The 25,259-nt window shown below is 42.3% G+C and overlaps 1 protein-coding gene across 1 annotated transcript in view; it reads left to right on the forward strand.

Annotated features, from left to right (window-relative positions):
* The window catches only part of ttc27 (tetratricopeptide repeat domain 27), a 116,688-nt gene that overhangs the window by 73,103 nt on the left and 18,326 nt on the right, over positions 1–25,259 (forward strand). Inside the window, exons 11-12 of the mRNA XM_064932362.1 lie at positions 9,288–9,383; positions 15,613–15,735. Of these exons, the coding sequence (XP_064788434.1) occupies positions 9,288–9,383; positions 15,613–15,735 (219 nt within the window). The remainder of the gene's footprint in view (positions 1–9,287; positions 9,384–15,612; positions 15,736–25,259) is intronic.

A 25,259-nucleotide genomic window follows, 5' to 3' on the forward strand; every position in this document is an offset into this window, starting at 1 on the left:
GCAGCCCATTCTTGCATAATCCATGCTTGGAGTTTGTCAGAATTTGTGGGTTTTTGTTTGTCCACCCACCTCTTGAGGATTGACCACAAGTTGTCAATGGGATTAAGGCCTGGGGAGTTTCCTGGCCATGGACCCAAAATATCAATGTTTTGTTCCCCGAGCCACTTAGTTATTACTTTTGCCTTATGGCAAGGTGCTCCATCATGCTGGAAAAGGCATTGTTCGTCACCAAACTGTTCCTGGATGGTTGGGAGAAGTTGCTCTCGGAGGATGTGTTGGTACCATACTTTATTCATGGCTGTGTTCTTAGGCAAAATTGTGAGTGAGCCCACTCCCTTGGCTGAGAAGCAACCCCTCACATGAATGGTCTCAGGATGCTTTACTGTTGGCATGACACAGGACTGAGGGTAGCGCTCATCTTGTCTTCTCCGGACAAGCTTTTTTCCGGATGCCCCAAACAATCAAAGGGGATTCATCAGAGAAAATTACTTTACCCCAGTCCTCAGCAGTCCAATCCCTGTACCTTTTGTAGAATATCAGTCTGTCCCTGATGTTTTTCCTGGAGAGAAGTGGCTTCTTTGCTGCCCTTCTTGACACCAGGCCATCCTCCAAAAGTCTTTGCCTCACTGTGCGTGCAGATGCACTCACACCTGCCTGCTGCCATTCCTGAGCAAGCTCTCTACTGGTGGTAACCGATCCCGCAGCTGAATCAACTTTAGGAGATGGTCTTGGCGCTTGCTGGACTTTCTTGGGTGACCTGAAGCCTTCTTCACAACAATTGAACCGCTCTCCTTGAAGTTCTTGATGATACGATAAATGGTTGATTTAGTTGCAATCTTACTGGCAGCGATATCCTTGCCTGTGAAGCCCTTTTTGTTGCATAGCAATGATGACGGCACATGTTTCCTTGCAGGGAACTATGATTGACAGAGGAAGAACAATGATTCCAAGCACCACCCTCCTTTTGAAGCTTCCAGTCTGTTATTCAAACTCAATCAGCATGACAGAGTGATCTCCAGCCTTGTCCTCGTCAAGCCTTGTCCCCGTGTTTACGAGAGAATCGCTGACATGTCAGCTGGTCCTTTTGTGGCAGGGCTGAAATGCAGTGGAAATGTTTTTGGGGGATTCAGTTCATTTGCATGGCGAAGAGGGACTTTGCAATTAATTGCAATTCATCTGATCACTCTTCATAACATTCTGGTGTATATGCAAATTGCCATCATACAAACTGAGGCAGCAGACTTTGTGAAAATTAATATTTGTGTCATTCTCAACTTTTGGCCTTGACTGTACATAAATACACAGAATAAGGGTATATTATTGGTTAGGCCAGTAATGCTGGTCTTCTTGAAGTGAAGGCACTTGCACTTGGTGTTATACCATTTCAAGGGCTTACTGGCAAAATTAGATATATTCCAAACCTGGATTTACCTAATCTGCTACACGTCTTGCTAAATGTCACATCATTAGCACAACAGTCTGCAAGCAGAAATAAGCTGCATGCCCTCTGAAATCCACCCAGCCAAACTCTTTAAATCAGTATTTCCACAGTGAGCTATCTGTGAAAGCAGAGGGGACATGTGGATAACCAAGCAGAGGACAGACACACTCCCCCTGTGCAGGATATTTGTCATGGGTGTCTCTGTGAAACCAGCCCCCCTCTAGAGAGGGACTGGCAACCTGGGTATATACAGCCTCTGCTCCCTGTGATAACATGGTAAACTGAGCGAGAGCTTACTTCTGTTGTGATGGGCTGTGTAGGAGGATGGGATGAGGTTTAGACATACTACAGTACCATTCACAAGAACACAAGTCCTTTATGTTTCCACACAGCTTTTCACAGCTGAAGTGCAGACAATCTCTTATACACATACCTCTGTGCATGGGCAAGTATAAGTATGATTTACGAATCATTTATACTCAGGGTTGCTTCAAGCTGCGCTGGGATGACATTATGGTGTGTGTGTGTGTGTGTGTGTGTGTTTACTCGTTGGTCTCTCCAGCCTCAGTGAGCTGTCAGTCGTAGACAGACGAGGTCAAAGTCATAAAGCAGGAGGTTGGGGCCTGGGACATGACGGTCTGACGTCGGGTATAGAACAGGACACTCTTAAAGAAGCCAGACACTGTACAGCTGCTCCATGGTTTTGTGACATAGAGCAAAGAGAAAAAGTCTGTTTTCAATCTCTTTAGCTTGCCCTCCTCAAATGTTTGCACACGGAGCTCTGCAGTCTTATCCCAAACCTGATTTGACAGACAGAGCCTGGAGGGGGCAGAAATGGCTGAGGGGGTCCTTCAGGGGGAGCCGTGTGACAGGCATGGTTGGTTCAAGTCATCTAGAGGGGTGGGGGAGGCTCACCCGTCTGTCCATCACAGTGCGAGGAAGACATCAAGCACCAACTGATCCCACCGTCTGACACTAACCCCATCGCCACCCTGTCCCATTCCCCTGTGAGACAGACATGCTCAATCACCGTTTCCCCCAGAATGCCAAAACCCCAAAGAGAACTGCATCAGAGCGAGGATTGACAGGCGGCTCACACTCACCGATGACTGAGAGTAGGAGGAATTGAGAAAAGAAAAGGCTTGCCCTCTGCTTTGTTTCAAATTCTTTCTCCCTCACGTCAATATGTTTTGACTTCTAATCTCCTTGGCTGCTGAAGGAAACAAAAGGGGGAAAAGTGGAGGAAATATGTCATGTGTTGAGTTGTTTCATGTCATATTTTGGGGGGGTTGAGGCTGCTATTTTGATATGAGAGGTTCCTTGTTTACAAATTCTATTAGACAGATTTGGGGGACATAATTGTTTCTTTTTTACTTGGCTGCTAGATATTGTTCTCGTGAAGGTATAAATACTATCAGAGAGACTTGTAGACAAACACAAGCACAGGGTCCTTACCAGACTACCTTTTTATTCTTATTATTCCAATCAAGTTCATTGTTATTATTAAGGAAATAGGGGTGTAAATAATAGGATATAAAATACAATCATTTCCTGTCATTTCCTTGGCCATATTTAGGTGTTTTTGTTTTCAGAAAGGTCATTGGGTATAACGCAAACTGTGCTGCTGTTTCTGATTTAATGAAATCAATAGCTAAGCCAACACCAGCAGTGAGTAGTTTATGACATACTGTACAGTGCATTTGGAAACTATTCAGACTTTTTCCACATTTTGTTATGTTACAGCCTTGTGCTAAAATTGATTATATACAACATTTTCCTCATCAATCTACACACAATACCCCATAATTGCAAAGTGAAAACAGGTTTTTAGGAATGTTAGCAAATTTATTACAAATAGAAAACCTTATTTTCCTAAGTATTCAGACCCTTTGCTATGAGACTTGAAATTGAGCTCAGGTGCATCCTGTTTCCATTGATCATCCTGTTTCCATTGATCATCCTTGAGATGTTTCTACAAGTTGATTGGAGTCCACCTGTGGCAAATTCAATTGATAGGCCATGATTTGGAAAGGCACACACACCTGTCTATAAGGTCCCACAGTTGACAGTGCATGTCAGAGTAAAAACCAAGCCATGAGGCAAAGGAACTGTCTGTAGAGCTCCGAGAAAGGATTGTGTCGAGGCAGAGATCTGGGGAAGGATACCAAAGCATTTCTGCAGCATTGAAGGTCCCCAAGAACACAGTGGCCTCCATCATTCTCAAATGGAAGAAGTTCAGAACCATCAAGACTCTTCCCAGAGCTGGCTGCCCGGCCAAACTGAGCAATCGGGGGAGAAGGGCCTTGGTCAGGAAGGTGACCAAGAACTCGATGGTCACTCTGACAGAGCTCCAGAGTTCCTCTGTGGAGATGGGAGAACTTTCCAGAAGGACAACTATCGCTGCAGCTCTCCACCAGTCAGGCCTTTATGGTGAAGTGGCCAGACGGAAGCTAATCCTCAGTAAAAGGCACATGACAGCCTGCTTGTAGTTTGCCAAAAAGTCTCTGGTCTGATGAAACCAAGATTTACTCTTTGGCCTGAACGCCAAGCGTCACGTCTGGAGGAAACCTGGCACCATCCCTACTGTGAAGGATGGTGGTGGCAGCATCATGCTGTGGGGATGTTTTTCAGCAGCAGGGACTAGGAGACTAATCAGGATCGAGGGAAAGATGAACGGCGCAAAGTACAGAGAGATCCTTGATGAAAACCTGCTCCAGAGCGCTCAGGATCTCACACTGGGGCAAAGGTTCACCTTCCAACAGAACATCGACACACAGCCAAGACGATGCAGGAGTGGCTTCGGGACAAGTCTCTGAATTTCCTTGAGTGGCCCAGCCAGAGCTCGGACTTGAACATCTCTGGAGAGACCTGAAAATAGCTGTGAAGCGACACTGCCCATCCAACCTGACAGACCTTGAGGAAATTCAGGTGTGCCAAGCTTGTGGTGTCATACCAAAGAAGACTCGAGGCTGTTATCACTGCCAAAGGTGCTTCAGGATACTGAGTAAACGGTCTGAATACTTACGTAAATGTGATATTTCCATTTTTATTTTTTATACATTTGAAAACAATTCTAAAACCCCAGTTTTCTTTGTCATGTTACAGCCTTATACTAAAATGACAATGTGTGAAAAGTCCAGGGATCTGAATACTTTCCGAATGCACTGTATGTAGCTTGAGAATGAGTCAAGCAATTGACCCCCTGCCCCCCTTGATTACTGTTGCAACCTCGGACAACATTTTCCCGGGAAGCCCAATTCTCCATTCAACCACTTGCAAAATCCCTCAGTGATCTCAAACTGTGTTTCTAATACACAATGAAATTAAACTAATCAGGAAACTCTTGGGAATGTTGTGGTGGACTGTCATTTCAATTGGTTCATCAAATTGTTTGTACTGAATTCAGAGACACTGAATGGCTATGGATTCACTGTCAGTATGGAATCAAAGTTATAATAAGCACTTTTAGAGCTAACTAGTGCTCTAAAATCATATCCTGTTGTCGACGGCAGATTGGAGTTGTATTCATAAATTGCTAACTTAGCTAGCTAACATTTTGAGAAGTAATGTGAAGTAGTTTTTTATTTCACCCGGGAAAACCACATTGAGACCCAGTCTCTCTTTCAAGGGAGACCTGGCCAAGAAGGCAGCAACAACAATCAATACATTACAGAATTATAACATACAACATTATCCAGCCTAAAAAAAATGCATTTACACTCCTCCGTCTCCCATCAATATTTTTAATGTATTCAGTGGCGCTAACCTATCTAGATGAAGCATGGCTTGTAAGAGTATTCCATGCGTCTGGTGCACAAGACGAGAATGCAGTCTTGTCTAAAACTGTGAATGTCCTGGGGACTTTAAGTAGCAACCACTTTGCAGACCGGTTATGGTAACTGCTGGTGGCGAAGGAGACCAGACTACAGCTTGCTTGTGTTAGCAACATTTGGTGGTCAATGAGCTAACCTAGCAAACAATGTAACAAAAGCTCTGAATTTCACAAGTCACAGGAGCAAGTACTCCTGGTACACTGTCCAATTTAGAAATTAAAATAATTTATTGCCATAGCCATCACTGGGTTTCATACAATTTAAACGTGAGCTTGTCTGAAGTGTCAGACTCGACAACAGATGCTATCCGCTGTGATTGGTTGCTCTAAGTTCTGGGTCAGGGCTTAGCGAAGGGTCAATTGTCCTTAGTTAAACAGCTTACATTTTTACACTTAGCAGAAAATGTATGACACACACAGTTGAAGTCGGAAGTTTACATAGACCTTAGGAATTGTGAAAAACTGAGTTTAAATGTATTTGCCTGACATTTTATCCAAGTAAAAATTCCCTGTTTTAGGTCAGTTAGGATCACCACTTTATTTTAAGAATGTGAAATGTCAGAATAAAAGGAGAGTGATATATTTCAGCTTTTTTCTTTCATCACATTCCCAGTGAGTCAGAAGTTTACATACACTCAATTAGTATTTGGTAGCATTGCCTTTTAAATTGTTTAACTTGGGTCAAACGTTACGGGTAGCCTTCCACAATAAGTTAGGTGAATTTTGGCCCATTCCTCCTGACAGAGCTGGTGTAATTGAGTCAGGTTTGTTGGCCTCCTTGCTTGCACACGCCTTTTCAGTTCTGCCCACATATTCTCTGTGGGATTGAGGTCAGGGCTTTGTGATGGCCACTCCAATACCTTGACTTTGTTGTCCTTAAGCCATTTTGCCACAACTTTGGAAGTATGCTTGGGGTCATTGTCCATTTGGAAGACCCATTTGCGACCAAACTTTAACTTCCTGACTGATGTCTTGAGATGTTGCTTCAATATATCCACATAATTTTCCTACCTCATGATGCCATCTATTTTGTGAAGTGCACCAGTCCCTCCTGCAGCAAAGCACCCCCACAGCATGATGCTGCCACCCCTGTGCTTCACGGTTGGGATGGTGTTCTTTGGCTTGCAAGCTTCCCCCCTTTCCTCCAAACATAACGATGGTCATTATGGCCAAACAGTTCTATTTTTGTTTCATCAGACCAGAGGACATTTCTCCAAAAAGTACAGTCTTTGTCCCCATGTGCAGTTGCAAATGGTGGTCTGGCTTTTTTATGGTGGTTTTGGGGCAGTGGCTTCTTCCTTGCTGAGTGGCCTTTCAAGTTGTTGATATAGGACTCGTTTTACTGTGGATAAAGATACTTTTGCACCTGTTTCCTCCAGCATCTTCACAAGGTCCTTTGCTGTTGTTCTGTGATTGATTTGCACTTTTCGCACCAAAGTACGTTCATCTCTATTCTTTTGATTTTCCCATGATGTCAAGCAAAGAGGCACTGAGTTTGAAGGTAGGCCTTGAAATACATCCACAGGTAGACCTCCAATTGACTCAAATAATGTAAATTAGCCTATCAGAAGCTTCTAAAGTCATTACATAATTTTCTACACATTTCCAAGCTGTTTAAAGGCGCAGTCAACTTAGTGTATGTAAACTTCCTACCCACTGGAATTGTGATGCAGTGAATTATAAGTGAAATAATCTGTCTGTAAACATTACTTGTCATGCACAAAGTGGATGTCCTTACCGACTTGCCAAAATGATAGTTTATCAAGATATTTGTAGAGTGGTTGAAAAATGAGTTTTAATGACTCCAACCTAAGTGTATGTAAACATCCGACTTCAACTGTACATGGCTCTCCAGATATGGTATGTTTTTGTTCAATCTAAACATGGGTATCAAAAGTGTACTGGTTTTATTCTGATTGCAAACTTCATATTTCTGCAACCTGTCAGGTGGGATGTTTTCCTTCCTTGTGCAGTTGTATAAAATCAATAATTTATGGTTTACTCATTCAATATACTTTCACCATCTGCTATAATTGTGTTCACAGAGCAACTTGGAACTCAGTTCAGTGAATCGGGATGTTTTTACTCACCAATCTCCCCCACCTCCTCTCATTTTCTCTGAACTACTCCCCAGTAGCCTGTGGCTCTCTCTGTAGGGCCTCTGGTCTACCAGAGTTCATCAAATGCCAACCGCTGTTTGTGCTTTGAATATATACACTGGCTGTGGAGAAACACAATTTATTAGTCATCTGCATTCTGCTTTCAAACAAACCTTGCTTGCCATTAAGGGAAACCGATTCCACCAAGCCAACTGGAAATTTCATTTTTTTATTCTGTACAATTTAACAAGTAATTTTAACATTCACTACGTCCCCACACACAGCCTTTTATCAGCAACAAGTCCATTTGTTGGAGACACCTCTATGGTGGTGCAACATTCATTTGGATGTGCTACCCTTTCAATCTTAAACTATTTGTGGGAAGGGTACAAAAGTCCTCAGGAATTTATAAAGGACAGAACCCAACTGCAGGCATTATCAAATTAGAGCACCATTAAGCAAGCAAACATGTTATTTTTATCCAGGTCTAGTTGGTTTTGTGAGATTCTGCTTTAACAAAAAGAGCATTTACATCTACCTGGAAGACCGAATGTTTGCACTCAAACACAAGTGTAAAGGTTGTTTGTTTTGGCATGAATAGACAGCCTATTATAGTCCTCATTCTGGTGTATTCTTACAGCTCTTGCACTTGCTGTGTGCCATCTCCCACTCTGCAGGCTACCTGTTTTGACACACTGCGTCACTCACAGATTTACTCCTAATGGTTTACTGGGCATTCTCATTCGTTGACAAGGTTTGTTTAGATGTTACCGATTTCGAGAGAGGATCTGCTGTTGCTTGTTGACAGGATTTAGATATTGGTAAAGACAACTTCCCCAACCACCCATTAAACTGACAGAGACAAAAGATGAACATTGATGACAGTCATGTGGGCAGAGTAGAAATGGTCTTTGAGGGAGCTAGATCACTATTCATCTGAAGCAGTCTGTTTGACAACACTTTATGACCAGGCATTGGATTTGTCTCTGAGTTTAAAATGTAAGGATAGCTTTTTATCCCCCCCGCCTCCCTGATTGTGTTGGCGTTTGTCTATTTGTTAGTGTTTTTGCTTGTGTCGTTCTGCGTTTTGTCCGAGTATGTGTGTCTGTTTTCGTCTGGCCTCGTTACCATAAAATGGATTCACTGACTCACCTCTCTGGATTTTTTCCATCCCAAACTGTAAAATATGTCCTGTTACACTCTTACCCATTTTTCTCTTAATTTCCTATGCACGGAGGCCAATCACATCCGAGCTGCCAAACTCCATCCGCTGTTTATAATGAACTTTATCCTGGCTGGTCGGGATCCAAATCTCATTACAGTAAACTGGGCCCTGTCCATGTTCCACAGATAACACCACCCAACCCAGCCATAACGACAGGACCCAGTCCTAGTCTGGGATTTGCTGTTTGGTTGAGGTTTATGAGCCATGGTATTGGATCATTGATGTTAGACATAACTGTGAGTCAAGCCCAATTTTAGGCACAGACAATTGTCTCCTCAGATAGCAAGCAGAATGTGAGTTGTTGCTCTGCATGATGGCCCGCTGATAAAATGAGACTGAGGATGAGACATTAACAATTGGATAGCATCCAGCAGTGGCTCATTTGCTGTGACGGTGAGAGTTGTTTCCTGTTTATACCTTGCCCTCAGCCAGTGTTCATTGAGTACCTAACAACCCGAACAACACAGATTGAGACGAAACACAGAACTCAACCAGATATCAGGGTTGGACACTGTCAATCAATGGGCTTTTAGACCGGTTGACCTCACATCTCAATCAGTACATTTCAATTTGCTCTTGACTTGCTCTACCAACTTTGCAGTTTAAGTCTGTCATTTTGGGGATTTAGTAATGAGGCTTTGCCTGGGTATGACTCTCTAGTTGACGCTGGATGTCTTTCCTCTTTTCCAGACTATAGTGGATTACTTTGAGGAGAGGAGCTGTCCTGTGACGGAGCGTCTGAAACTCTTCTACTGCTGCCAGGCTCCTCCCAGATGGGCTGTCCAGGTAACACCCCATCATAACCACGTCACTGCTGATTGGGTTTCTGATTTATGAATTGGTTTCGCTCCACTGTGATTGTGCACTTAATTTTAAGGGCAGACTCACTGTAACTGAAGTACCACACAGAGCAATGTCTTCCATCAAAGCTTTGACTTGTGACTTGACCCATTGGAAGTCATGGTCACGATTAGACAGTTATTTACATCAGGGTTGTATGCGTGAACACTAATTCGGGAGAAAAGGATGGGACTCTCTTTGAACAACCACACCTTTGACGGTAGTCCGTGACTTGAAGACGGATGCTGCCCTTGCTTTGTGACTGTCTTCTCGACCTCCTGCCCGAGGACAACTACCGCGTTGTCCCCAGAGGAGTCTCAGCCATCACCACATGTCTGGTTATATGGGATTTAGTGCGTCAGAGCCTTGATCTAATCTGGACACTCGACATTCAGACAATATATCTGTCAGGCTGAAGCTCCCTGTTAGTGCCGGCTGCTTCCAAGCCAAATGCCACCAAATGGCCAGCCTCCACTGCAGGATGGCCACTAAAACAGTACGTCTTTGTCCTCCAACTACCAGACAGTTAGTGCCCCTCAGGGTAGAAGCTGCATCAACCTGTTAGTCTTTATATGGTGTTACATGTAAGGCTTGTCTGTTTTTCTCGGTCTGTGTATATATTCCGGTAGATGAGGAGTGAGTGATTAGCCTTTTTGTTATTCTGTATTTGTAGCAAGCAGAAAGATGGTTTGTTGACCATGGGTGTGTTTATTTATGTTGTTGTAGCACCTGTCTTGGCCCAGTCAGTTTCTCCTTCCTTGTATTAAGTAAGGTGTTTTGAGCAGTTTAATTTGCTCACATTTTCCCTTCTACTCCCTTCACAGAAATGTGTACACAGCATTGTACGAGATCTTCAGTTTCTTGGGGATTTCTCTCATGGAATAGCCTTCATTTCTCAGAACAGGAACAACAAGACCAATGTCTACACTGTACTTCTGATCAATTTGATGTTATTTTAATGGACAAAAAACAAGGACATTTGTAAGTGACCCCAAACTTTTGAACAGTAGTGTATATTTAAAGGCACAGGCCTCGCTAGTCAACGGATGAGGGAGGAGAGTGGAGATGAGTGAGATAGCTGGGGAGAAGGGGAGCGAGAGATTGTGGGGTTGTAATAAAAGGAGGGAGGAAGAGATATGACAAAGAGGTAGAGAGATTGAGAGGGAGGGAATGTAAAAGACAGTGAAAGAGAGAAATCAGTGGGGCAGGATACATCGCCCAGGCTTCATGTAATAATGGCAAACGGCAATAAAGCTGGAATTGAAGGCACCCTATTGCCGCCTGGGGAATTGAAAGTGCAAGCAAGGCAGAGAATCGTGTGGGCTGTTGTGATGTGTTTTTCCTTAGCGAGAGGCGTGCCCGGCATGTAACGATGGCCGTGGCTGCGCACAGAGAAGCTGTGTGGGGAGATGAGGGACAGGAAGATGGGTTGAGATATAGCACATATTTTAAGATTTTCTTACAGAATTAATAAATCCCCATATAATTAAACTGTCTCTTGTCTGTCTCAGCCCTTCCTGCTTTCAGGGAGATTCTGGAACCACAATATCAGGAGTTTTCCTGGAAACTGGTAAAGAGGCACAAATGGCATGTGCGCTGCCGTGTGTCCTATTAGTCTAAATGTCTGCCGTTTGCCATTGGTGTCACGTCCTGGCTCCCCATGTCTCCCCATGTCTCCCCACCTTAGGGTGGTTGACGAGTGGGGTTATGGGACGGGGGTGAAATCAGATTTATGGGGCCCATCATCCCAGTGGGGCGTGATATGTCACCCCTGAGACGGGATGGGGAGGACATCACAGTAGAGGATGAGAGGTGATAAAACCCAGAAACCTAGGATTCAGTCTGTGACAAGACAGACTGTGCTCCAGGTTCAGCTCCCACTCTTTAAAACCTCTTAAAGAGGCTGTGAATGTTTTCAGCTTTTTGTTAAAAATTGTGGAAAATTTCAACGTCCTGCTACTCATGCCACAAATATAGTATATGCATATGATTAGTATGTGTGGTTAGAAAACACTGAAGTTTCTAAAACTGGTTAAATCATGTCTCTGACTATAACAGAGCGTGTGTAGCAGGCAAAACCCCAAGGAAAACTGTTCACAAAAAAACACACAAAATAATCCTCCGCCAGTCTCTGTATTGTTTATGGCAAGGGAAAATAGATAGTTCCCTGTTTACAGTTCCTACAGCTTCCACACGATGTCGCCAGTCTTGGCAATTGGGTTGAAGTTAATCCTTGGTGAAATGAGAAATAGGCACTTCCTGTCATCAAGTCCACCGGAGGAAGTTATGATAGAGAGAATATCGACCATCATTTCAAGACTGCTATTGAATACAGATCGCCCCGTGATCAATTTGATCGATTATTAACGTTTACTAATGCCTTAAGTTGGATTACAAAAGTAGTTTGAAGTGTTTTGTCAACGTTTATAGGCTACTTTTGTAATTTTAAAAAATGACGTTGCGTTTTGGAAAGGTGCTTTTTCCTGGATCAGACGGGCTTCATAAATGGACATTTTGGGTATACATGGATGGATTTAATCGGAAAAAAGACCCAATTGTGATGTTTATGGGACATATAGGAGTGCCAACAAAAAAGCTCGTCAAAGGTAATGAATGTTTTATATTTTATTTCTGCGTTTTGTGTAGCACCGGCTACGCTAATTCTTTTGTTTACGTCCCCTTCATGTATTTCGGGGGGTTGCATGCTATCAGATAATAGCTTCTCATGCTTTCGCCGAAAAGCATTTTAAAAATCTGACATGTTGGCTAGATTCACAACGAGTGTAGCTTTAATTGAGTACCCTGCATGTGTGTGTTTTAATGAAAGTTTGAGTTTTATCGAGTACTATTAGTTGTCACTCTGAAATTTTCCCTGATGTTGATCCCTGTACAGGGACAGGGTTAGGGTACAAGGATAGGGCCTATGTTGCCTTGTGTGAAGATGACAAGATAATGGAAATAGATGTGAGGTCATAATAGTGGAGATGGAGAGATAAAAGATAGACACGACCGGGGGGTGAAGACACGGCCCTGCATATGGCACCACAGCAAGGAATGAATACAACTGGTGTGTGTCTGCGTGTGTCGACAGATTATGATTTTTCAACGCCTATACCGATTATTGGAGGACCAAAAAAAGCCGCTACGATTAATTGTCTGATTTTTAAAGAATGTATTTATTTGTAATAATGACAGTTACAACAATATTGAATGGACACTTATTTTAACTTAATATAATACATCAATAAAAATCCATTTAGCCTCAAATAAATAATGAAACATGTTCAATTTGGTTTAAATAATGCAAAAACAAAGTGTTGGAGAAGTAAAAGTGCAATATGTAAGAAAGCTAACATTTAAGTTCCTTGCTCAGAACATGAGAACATATGAAAGTTGGTGGTTCCTTTTAACATGAGACTTCAATATTCCAAGGTAAGAGGTTTTAGGTTGTAGTTAATATAGTATTTATAGGACTATTTCTCTCTATACCATTTGTATTTCATATACCTTTGACTATTGGATGTGTAATACTGGCAATAGCTTCCATCCCTCTCCTCGCCCCTACCTGGGCTCGAACCAGGAACACATTGACAACAGCCACACTCGAAGCAGCGTTACCCATGCAGAGCAAGGGGAACAAAATCAAATTTATTTATATAGCCCTTTGTACATCAGCTGATATCTCAAAGTGCTGTACAGAAACCCAGCCTAAAACCCCAAGCAGCAAGCAATGCAGGTGTAGAAGCACGGTGGCTAGGAAAAACTCCCTAGAAAGGCCGAAACCTAGAGAGGAACCAGGCTATGTGGGGTGGCCAGTCCTCTTTTGGCTGTGCCAGGTGGAGATTATAACAGAACATGGCCAAGATGTTCAAATGTTCATAAATGACCAGCATGGTCCAATAATAATAAGGCAGAACAGTTGAAACTGGAGCAGCAGTAACGCCAGGTGGACTGGGGGCAGCAAGGAGTCATCATGTCAGATAGTCCTGAGGCATGGTCCTAAGGCTCAGGTCCTCCGAAAGAGAGAATTAGAGAGAGCGCACTTAAATTCACACAGGACACCGAATAGGACAGGAGAAGTACTCCAGATATAACAAACTGACCCCAGCCCCCTTGACACACAAACTACTGCAACATAAATACTGGAGGCTGAGACAGGAGGGGTCAGGAGACACTGTGGCCCCATCCGAGGACACCCCCGGACAGGGCCAAACAGGAAGGATATAACCCCACCCACTTTGCCAAAGCACAGCCCCCACACCACTAGAGGGATATCTTCAACCACCAACTTACCATCCTGAGACAAGGCTGAGTATAGCCCACAAAGATCTCCGCCACGGCACAACCCAGGGGGGGGGGGGGCGCCAACCCAGACAGGATGATCACATCAGTGATTCAACCCACTCAGGTGACGCACCCCTCCCAGGGACGGTATGAGCGAGCCCCAGTAAGCCAGTGACTCAGCCCCTGTAATAGGGTTAGAGGCAGAGAATCCCAGTGGAAAGAGGGGAACCGGCCAGGCAGAAACAGCAAGATGCGGTTCGTTGCTCCAGAGGTTTTCCGTTCACCTTCCCAAAACTACTCCAAGTCTCAGAGCGAGTGACGTTTGAAACGCTATTAGCACGCACTCCGCTAACTAGCTAGTCATTTCACATCGGTTACACCAGCCTAATCTTCGGAGTTGATAAGCTTGAAGTCATAAACAGCGCAATGCTTGAACACATCGAAGAGCTGCTGGCAAAACGCACGAAAGTGCTGTTTGAATGAATGCTTACAAACCTGCTGCTGCCTACCATTGCTCAGTCAGACTGTTCTATCAAATATCAAATCATAGACTTAATTATAACATAACACCACACAGAAATACGAGCCTTTGGGCATTAATATGGTCGAATCCGGAAACTCTCATTTCGATAACAAAACGTATATTATTTCAGTGAAATACGGAACCGTTCAGTATTTTATCTTAACGGGTGGCATCCCTAAGTCTAAATATTCCTGTTACATTGTACAACCTTCAATGTTATGACATAATTACGTAAAGATCTGGCAAATTAGTTTGCAATGAGCCAGGCAGCCCAAACTGTTGCATATAGCCTGACTCTGCGTGCAATGAACGCAAGAGAAGTGACACAATTTCACCTGGTTAATATTGCCTGCTAACCTGGATTTCTTTTAGCTAAATATGCAGGTTTAAAAATATATACTTCTGTGAATTGATTTTAAGAAAGGCATTGGTGTTTATGGTTAGGTACAGTCGTGCAGAGATTGTGCTTTTTTCGCAAATGCACTTTTGTTAAATCATCCTCCTGCTTTGCATCGATTATATGCAACGCAGCACACGCTAGATAACTACACATGGTTGATGATATTACTAGTTGAACTAGTGATTATGATTGATTGTTTTTTATGAGCTAAGTTTAATGCTAGCTAGCAACTTACCTTGGCTTCTACTGCATTCGCATAACAGGCAGTCTCCTCATGGAGTGCAATGTAATCAGGTGGTTAGAGTGTTGGACTAGTTAACTGTAAGGTTGCAAGATTGAATCCCGGAGCTGACAAGGTAAAAATCAGTCATTCTGCCCCTGAACAAGGCAGTTAACCCACCATTTCTAGGCAGTCGTTGAAAATAAGAATGTGTTCTTAACTGACTTGCCTAATAAAGGTTAAAAATATATATATTTAAAAAATTGGCCAAATCGGTGTCCAAAAATACCGATTTCTGATTGTTATGAAAACATGAAAAGAGCCCTATTAATCGGTCGACCTCTATTAAGAACAGTTCTGTAGTAGTATTATTATTTGCACAATAATCAGGAGGATGGCTGCAGCTTAAATACTGCTAAACGGCAGTACATATTTGCACCCTTGAATACAGCAGCTAGGGAAGACCAACTCTCCCAAGCATCCTGTGACAAAAAAAAGAGAGCCTTGTATTGATATGAATGTGATAAGGGTCATTACCACCAGAGACAGAGCTGTGATGGTTCGTGGAGTGTATCCATATGCAGTGTTTCCCCCAGGATTTTTTTCAGCGGTGGCAGAGCTAGGAGTGGGTTTTCCTGCAGGGGGGTGAGGATGGGTCCTTCCTGGGGCATCAACATAATATATATTTTTTTTACTGTTTAAATATGAAATGACTTATCCCATGTCTGAACCTCTCTCACATTTACAGAAGCAGCTGGCCAGCCTGCTGACAGACCTGGGCTGCACGAGCTCAGCCCTGCTAATCTACGAAAAACTGGAGCTGTGGGAGGATGCTGTGATCTGCCTGGAGAGGATGGGCCAGCATGGCAAGGTACAACACAGGCATTACAACCACCAGAATAATTGTGACTGCCTTTCTCAGGGACAATGCGATATCCATTGCTTTACACAACAGACAAGGTTATTTTCGTAACTAAACATGGGCACCACACAAACACACTCAGAGAGTAGCTCATCTTGCCCACACTGGAAGAACAGTGAGTATCGCCGCTATCACCCTATTGCCTAGCTATCTCTCTGTACTCCCACCACCTCTCCGTCTGTCGGTCTGTGGTGCGCACCTGTTTATGCACTCGTTTGTGTTCTCTGGCGCACCAGCTGTCAGACACATCAGTCCCAGGGAGATCTGGCTCTGTTTCCCTGGTGTTATTATTAACCTGTCTGCCCCCCAGGGCCCCCTGGGAAACACACTTCCAGATAGACAGAAATATGGCGTGTTTGTGTTGGATCACACTCTCACAGAGCCCCCCCCGTCCCTCAGTCAATGTCCTCTTGATGGCGCTGATTGAATGTTCACTTTGGTCTCTTAATGGTGGAACACCAGGAGTTGGAAGTACAGGTCACAAGGGCAGCCAACAGCAACCAATGGCATTGGTTTTAGAGTCTGATTCCCACAGTGCGGCAGAGAATAAAGAATCAAAGATTTGGACGTATGGCAGCTGTTTGTTTTTGTTGGTCCTCCTTTTTGATAGCGGATCGTTTTCCAATTTTTTTGGTCCGGAAAAGTCTCAATGTTTACACAGGTGTGTTTTTTCTCGCCCGACCTTCAAGTGATCTCAGTCAGAATTGACTGAGGTAATGAAGCAGAGAAAAAAGGAAGAGCCAGCGGTAAGGCAACCTGCTTTCTCGCTCTCTTGCACCTGTCAGACGATGTTCTGTCAAGTCCTAACAGAAGTGCCACACCAGGCCAAATGGAGAACCCTGTAACACCTTCCGCCATGTTGCTGTGGTTATGAAAGTCATTGATGAAACCGGTGCCAGGTTTGCCGCAAACGCTCTGAGGACGTTCTCCCAAACTGTTACGCAATGGACATCTGGTTCATTCTTGGTCAGATTCTCGCAGAAGTATTTTCTCTCTCGATCACCTCTTGTCCTTTCAGTCATTGACCTTTTTAAGTGACATCTCCACATGATTCACAGGGTTCTTGTAAATTCGCCGTATCATCACCACATCCATCTCTCTGGATCAGCAGAGTTTGACTGGGACAGATTGAGCAGAAATGAGTATTCCACAAGCACACACACCATACTCCCTCCAGGTGGGCAGGGCTGACCCACACTCACAGTCCCAACCCTGAAGGCGAGGCCTGCGGGCCTTTGTGCTCTGTTATTGACTTACAGCTTCCTTTGTCTTCCAATCTGATGACAGAGGTCCAGTCAGGTCAATAAAGTAAGTCCTTCATTCTAAAACTATGCGCTTTGGCCAAAGCCAGCAGTCCATGTAACATGATGAAAAAAATGCTAGGCAATCCATTTGTCTGGAGAAGACGGGTAGATTTCAGCCGGGAGTCTCTTTGTACTAAACGTGCTGTTCCTGCTCTCGGTGTCTGAATGCATGCTTAATGTGAATGAGCCATACCTGGCCGCAGCCTGCCAAAAAGAAAATGGACAAACAGGAAAGCGGTCAAACAGGAATGTCTGCCAGTCTTGAGCACATGATATAAGTTTATCCACTAGAGTTTTGAAGCTAATTGTCGTATTACACCAGCTTCTGTGTAAACCTTTCAGCAAATAAACAAGACGAAATATTGAACAAAACTGTTATGGTATAACCCAGTCCAAAATATCCACGTTTGAAATAAATGTATGGTATTGACAAATGTTTAATGCACCTCTGCGCAAATGGGGCAGTAAATCACATATGAATATCCCGGTACATGTAATTCAGCCCCAGAACCGATTCAGAGAGTATATATTTTTGCATTAACAACATCTGAATGTTATGTATTTTTTATTGATTATTTTCCGTTTTGTTTTATACATTTGTCGATATGACATTACATCATTACATAACACTAATAACAAAAACATGACACCCAACCAGACAGCACCTTTCAACAATATCTCTGTGGTTGGGATATTAAACAGCAAGTAAATATAAATGAGTAATAATATAAGAAAGTAATAATACTTTTTATATATATATATTTTTAACTGTAAATAATAAAAAAACATTCCACATACATTTGTTGTAACTTATTCCCTAGCTTTTCAACCGCACGTCGGGTCCCTTATAGCATTCAAAAAGTGTTCCCATGTCATGCTACATTTCCCTTTCCTCTCCGGTAATTTTGCTATCATTGATTCATAAGATGCAGTCTCCACGATGAGTTTGAGCCAATCTGTTGATTTCGGACAATGTGCACTCTTCCAGTTACGTAGTAGGAGTCTCCGCAGACTAGCAGAAAAGGTACCTACTTCACCCTTGCATTTCCAGCATAAGTTATTTAACAATAAACCCATTTAATGTAATCTAACCGGGGTCCAGTAGTAATCTTATGTGTAAATTTACCCATTGTATCCCTGGTACGCCACCCTACATTGGAAATAATATTTTTCCGTACAGCCTACTCACAATTAAGATCCCTCTCCCAAATCAACCTTAACTTCTCACAATGTCCATGTTGTGCATATGAGATTATTTTATATAACACTGAAGCGGAGTGTGACATTCCTGGTAACATGAAATGTTGTTCTAACAAGTTATCACTCTGGAGGTTAACTCTTGATACTACCCATCCCGGATCCGGGATCGTGAATAAAGCCTCAGGCTCATTAGCATAACGCAACGTTAACGATTTCTGAAAATCGGAAATGAAATGAAAATAATATGCCTGCTCTCAAGCTTAGCCTTTTCTTAACAACACTGTCATCTCAGATTTTCAAAATATGCTTTTGAACCATAGCAAATCAAGCATTTGTGTAAGAGTATTGCAAGCTAGCTTAGCATTTTGCGTAGCATTTAGCACGCAACATTTTCACAAAAACCAGATAACCAAATAAATAAAATAATTTACCTTTGAAGAGCTTCGGATGTTTTCAATGAGGAGACTCTCAGTTACATAGCAAATGTTCAGTTTTTCCTGAAAGAATCTTTGTGTAGGAGAAATCGCTCCGTTTTGTACATCACATTTGGCTACCGAAACGAAACGAAAATTCAGTCACCAAAACGTCAAACTTTTTCCGAATTAATTCCATAATATCGACCGAAACATGGCAAACGTTGTTTAGAATAAATCCTCAAGGTGTTTTTTCACATATCTCTTCATTGATATGCCTTTCGTGGAAGCCCGCTTTCCCCTCAGAATCCCATGGAAAAATACCAGCAGCTGAAAATGACGCACCAATTTCGACGGAGGACACCGGGCGGACACCTGGAAAATGTTGTCTCTTATGGTCAATCTTCCAATGATATGCCTACAAATACGTCACAATGCTGCAGACACCTTGGGGAAACGATAGATAGGGCAGGCTCATACCTCTCGCATTCACAGCCATATAAGGAGACAATGGAAAACAGAGCCTCAAAAATTCTGCTCATTTCCTGGTTGCCGTTTCATCTTGGTTTTGCCTGTAGCTCCTGTTCTACGGCACCCACAGACAATATCTTTGCAGTTCTGGAAAATTCAGAGTTTTCTTTCCAAAGCTATCAATTATATGCATAGTCGAGCATCTTTTTGTGACAAAATATCTTGTTTAAAACAGGAACGCTTTTCATCCAAAAATGAAATTGCGCCCCCAGAGTTTCAAGAGGTTAATTCTCATAAGAGACCCCATGCAGCTTCTTAGACCATGCCCAAACCGGATGTGCACTTCACTTGGTTGTCTCTGAATATGTTTTTGTGATATTGCCTCAATAGGCTTAAACCTCTGTCTGAGTCCATCTCAAATGGGAATCGTAATTGCCCCAGTGTCTGGCCAATTTGGCTACTTCAAATGATATGTTGTATAGTTCTACATTGGGTAATGCTAGTCCTCCTTTATTCCTTGGAGCATGTAACTTGTTGACATTTATTCTGTTTTTTTTCCCATCCCAAAGATAATACTTAATCATTTCATTGTACTGCTTAAATAGTAAGGGGGAGATGGTCACAGGGAGCATCATAGACACAATTCAACTGTGGTGCCACAAACATTTTAACAGTATTTAGTTTGCCCCATAAAGTAAGATTAAGCAACAACCTATCAAGATTATTTATTTTTTTGTAGTAGTGGCTACATTAATTTGCATGATTCTGTAGCTCAGTGTTATACCCAGTTATTTAATCCCTGACGGCACCCATTTTAACTGAAATGAAGTAATTGCAACAGGAGGACATACATTGGATACAGGCATAGACTCTGACTACCAATTTATCTTATAACCAGATACCTGTGAGAACATCTCAATTGTGTTCAAAACCAAAGGGATTGATGTGGCCGGTTCCCTAATAAGTTACTATGTCTTCAGCATATATAAACAGTTTATGCTCTCTGGCACCTCCCATCACTCCTTTTATTCCTGAATCAGCTCTAATTGCTGCTGCCAAGGGCTCCAAAAATGGAGTAAAAAGGAGAGGTGAGAGGACTGCCCCACTGGGTTCTCCTCGTCAAATTAAAAAAGGAAGAGAGCATACCATTTGTGAGGACTGCTGTTATTGTATTGGAGTATAATATCTTAACCTACTTGATAAATCTAGGGCCAAAGCCAAACTTTTCAAGGGTATACGTCGAAAGGCTGCACGCCAACCTATCGAATGCCTTCTCTGCATCTAGGGAAAGGGCTGCCACCTGAGTATCTTCTTTTTGACTCAGCCACATGAGGTGACGCAAACGTCTAAGATTCTGTGCAGGTGCTACTTTTTAACATTTTATTATTATTTATTTTTTTACACAAATCTCACCTTTATAATATGAGGTCAAACCTTCTCCAGCCTCATGTCTAGTACTTTGGAGAGCAGCTTACAATCAATTTCGATTAAACTGGGTCAGTGGGGGGGTCTATCCTTGTTGAGAATGAATGAAATGAGTGCCTTGTTAAGTGTCAGGTAGCTGCTCCAGTTCCAGAGCTTCTGCGTACACCCGTATTAATATAGGTGCTAATACGTCAATATTCCTCTTCTAATACTCAGCCGGGAAGCTGTCTAATCCTGGTGACTTCCCACACTTCATTGAGGTGATGGTTGTTCTTATCTCAGATTATAGTATAGGAGTGTCCAAATCCTTTATTTGATCTGGGGACAACCCCGGAAGCTTTATTTTTTTGAAAAAATGGCATTCAATTTAGCTGGGTGTAAGTTACATTCAGACTTGTAAAGAGTCAAATAAAAGTCACAAAACACATTATTATCTTTTGTACTAGTCAGTACCTCCCCACTTCCATGTTTTTAATAGCTGGTATTACAAAACTGTCATCTGTTTGTTTCAATTATCTAGCCAATAATTTACCTGTTTTTTTTCCCACCACTTTCAAACATATTCATTCTTTTTGTTGTAGATCTCATGCAATTGAAACTTCAGACTACAGACTTGTTTCAACAGTGACTTTTTCCATCTCTTTAATTTGATAGACTAGTTTTTCAACTCTTTCTCGATCTTCCCTTTCTACTGGTTTGTGCTATTATTTTTCCTTTGACATAAGCTTTAGAGGCCTCCCCCACTACTCAATTTATCAGTGGAACCAATGTTTGTTTGGGGGGAAAAAACAATTAAGGTCTTCATTGAGGGAAAGATTAAATGTTTTGTCTTGGAATAAGGACGTATTCATCCTAAATCGAATGCTTTTCTTATATCAGCCTATACATAATTCCACTATTGTGTGGCCAGTCAAAGCAATAACCCCTATTTTACAATCAATCGCCTCTTTAGTCATGCTCTTGGAAATTAGGAAGTAATCTATCCTGGAATGAGATGTATGGTTGTGAATAAAAACGTATATTCCTTCTCTCTTGGATCGACAAGTCTCCATATATCTACCAGACCCAGATCCCTCATTAATGGGTGTATCACTGCTCTGTCCTTTTGTACAGTTTTAGAATAAGTCATTTTTATCAAGAATACTGAAGCAGAAATAAAGTAAAGGGGAAAACAAGTTCTATGAACCAATATAAAATCATATCAATTCAAATATTTTCAAGGTTGTTAGTTCCATCTACTTAATTTACCGACATCTATGCTTGAGGGTAGTTTTGACCAGGCAACTTGAATACAGTCACTGTGTAGCCAACCGGCTAGACCCTGAGTGACAAAAATAGCATTGTAGCTATACAGTCTGAAATAGCTAAATACTGTAGCTATTAGTTTGCAGAATTGTCATTTCAGTGTCTTTGCGATAGTGTGCCACAAACACTGTCCCATAGTGAACTCACTGGCCAATATAGCTATGCCATCCATGCCCTTATTTCTGGTCCTCTGAGTTTTGCTTGAGGAAGCTCAGTCTTGCTCCCTTCCATGTAATGCGTAGCACAGCTGGGTAGGTGAGTGTAAAACGTACATCCAACTCATGCAGCCTCTTCCTTGTTTAAAAAAAATAATAACTACTTTATTTATACATGTTCAGATATAACAAAAAACAGTAACCCCAACCCCTCATGCTCCCATCCATGCATCCATCCCCTCCACTCCCTCCCTCCAAACCACCCACCCACCAACCCATCTATAAAAGTAAGTTAAATAGGAAAGAAAAACAGAAACAAACAGTAATAGAAACAAAAACAATGGGGGGGAAAGTTGAATAAAAATTCTTAATAGCACAAATGGCCACTAGAACAGACATGACTGTGGCATGACGTTGGCCTGGGGATAGGTTTATGACAGTCATAAATGCCCCCCCTTTTCCTCTCTCTACCCTACTGATGTTACATTTGCAAACCCCTTGGTTAACATAGAGATTCTGGGAACATCAGAAGGTGGGGGGAAATTAACTATATTCTGGTAATCCGACCAATTGAACATATGCGGTGGTACTTAATGAATATGATGTCAGTTCGGTTGTCATCTGAGACATTCTCATCAATGATAAGATGACATAAACTCTCTAGTAGAAGGTCTACACATCAGAGTTATCGAATTCACATGGAATTGTTGTTCAATTTAAATGTTTGAATATGAAATTATTCGTGATGGGATGAAATGTGATTTTAGCTTCTGAAATGTGAGAATTGGGTTTTCATAAGGTTAGGGCTCTGCTCAATCAGTTGCCCGCCCCTATGAAGAGTCATGGGTTATAAAACTTTTCAGACACACCCTTCTCGCTCCACTTGACGACAATATAACCTCCTGTTCCGAGGATGTGAGGACGACGGTCCGATGTCAGAATGGTTCAGATAATAACTACAGAACGAAGCCAACATCAGCGTGAGCTTTGGTTGCGAATGGTATGAACTTTGAACTCTTATTCACTACAGAAGTGATACCTTCTAGCCATTGAGTTAGCAACAGTAGCAGTAAACGCAGGTTAGGAAGGAACAGACAGAGTATCCCTTCTATCACACAACAACGTTACTACAACGTATCCAATTGACACCAGGGACATTCTTCAAAGGACTCGGTTTGGCAACACGGCCTTCCATCTACCACCAACCTACCAAAGCGCAGCTCAGAGTAAATATTTATTGCATTTTCAACGTCATGCTTGCTGAAGAAGTGCTAGCAACAGAGATAGTCCTGTTGAATTCAACACCGACTTTGCTGAGAAACTTCAATTATACTACGAAAATAAACTTTCCCCTCAAGCAAATATACTAAATTGACTATTCTATCAAACTTAGAAGAAATTGGGAGGGTTTTATCTGGATGCTCCTTTCAGACAACCACCTTGCTTCGCAGAATCACGTGATTCCCATTGTTCAGTGTTTCAAAAATATTCCACGCCTGATTGGATTCCCTTTGATGTGCAACTGCACTGTGAAAAATTACTCTCCCCTCACAAAATTCATGGCTCCCGAAATTCATATATCTCACGATTCATGGCTCCCACTGTAAGACAAGGCCAATTTACACCAGCAACAGATCTAGCCAGAGGGTGATTCCTCTCTACCCTTAAACAAGGATTCAAAGTACTCCGTATTTGATTTTCCCAACACAATAAGGGTGTCACTCTACCTCTCCTCCCGCTCTCACTCTGTCTTTATGGAGGAGCACACTGGGGGTTCTAAAGGGTGGCCATGCTCCGAGGTTATTCACAATCACCCTTTTCCATTTCCCCAGAAGGTCTACTGAAGTACTACTTTAGATTCAAGTCATTCTCCAGTGAGAAGCACACAGTCTGTCTTATTGCCTTGCAAGAGCATGTCAAGGACAATGTCATAAGATTTTTCTAATCAGTTAATTATTTTCCAGCAGTCGGCTGTAGGTGTGCCCCATGGTTCTTGTGAATATAAACTCCCTAACATGCATTTTTCATGGTAATACATTTGACCATTCTTTCAGGGAACGTCTTTCCTGGGTGTGCAGCACCCTTCCAAATAACTGAACGGCGGCAACTACAGGATTAAATGCAGTACATATAGCTGTGAAAGTAAAAGACTTGTTGAAGGCCAGAACTTGGAAGGGATCAGGATCCAGCAGCAGCGATTGGTGTGTGTGGTCTGGAAAAGGCCATGGCAGCCCAGTTCTTTGTTTTGATCAGCAGCACTAGTGTGTGATGTGATGGCAATTTGCAACCCTGAAGAACAATTTTGATATTGGGCTGTAAATTGTTGGCTAACTCCCTCCAGTAGAGGAAAAATGGTTTAATTCTAATGTGGATGCACATGTCCTCTAAGATGAATTTGTCTGACGTTATATTCTACTATAGTATGTGTGGTCAGAGTAGATACAAATATGTGAAATATGAGTGGAAGAGATTACCAACATAATCGGATAACAGCCATAGTCATTATGATATTTATACTCTGGTTAAATTATTGGAAAAGAAAAGCTGAGAGAAAGAGACGACTTTCTGATAATATACAGTACCAGTCAAAAGTTTTGACACCTCATTCAAGGTAATTTTTTATTTTAATTTTATTTCATTTAGTTACCAGCCTCAGAAATTGCAGCCCAAATAAATGCTTCACAGAATTCAAGTAACAGACACATCTCAACATCAACTGTTCAGAGGAGACTGTGTGAATTAGACCTTCATGGTCAAATTGCTGCAAAGAAATACTACTAAAGGACACAAGTGAGATGTTTGGTTGCAAACACTGTGTCTTTGTGAGACGCTTAGTAGGTGAATGGATGATCTCCGCATATGTGGTTCCCGCCATGAAGCATGGAGAAGGTGGTATGATGGTGTGGGGGGGCTTTGCTTGTGACGGTGTCTGTGATTTATTTCAAATTCAAGGCACACATAACCAGCATGGCTACCACAGCATTCTGCAGTGATACACCATCCCATCTGGTTTGCGCTTAGTGGACTATCATTTGATTTTCAACAGGACAATGACCCAACACACCTCCAGGGGCTGTGTAAGGGCTATTTGACCAAGGAGTGATGGAGTGCTGCATCAGATGACCTGGCCTCCACAATCCCCCGACCTCAACCCAATTGAGATGGTTTGGGATGAGTTGGACTGCAGAGTGAAGGAAAAG

The sequence above is a fragment of the Oncorhynchus masou genome, chromosome 23 (genome assembly GCF_036934945.1).
Source record: "Oncorhynchus masou masou isolate Uvic2021 chromosome 23, UVic_Omas_1.1, whole genome shotgun sequence".
Classification (NCBI taxonomy): Eukaryota; Metazoa; Chordata; class Actinopteri; order Salmoniformes; family Salmonidae; genus Oncorhynchus; species Oncorhynchus masou.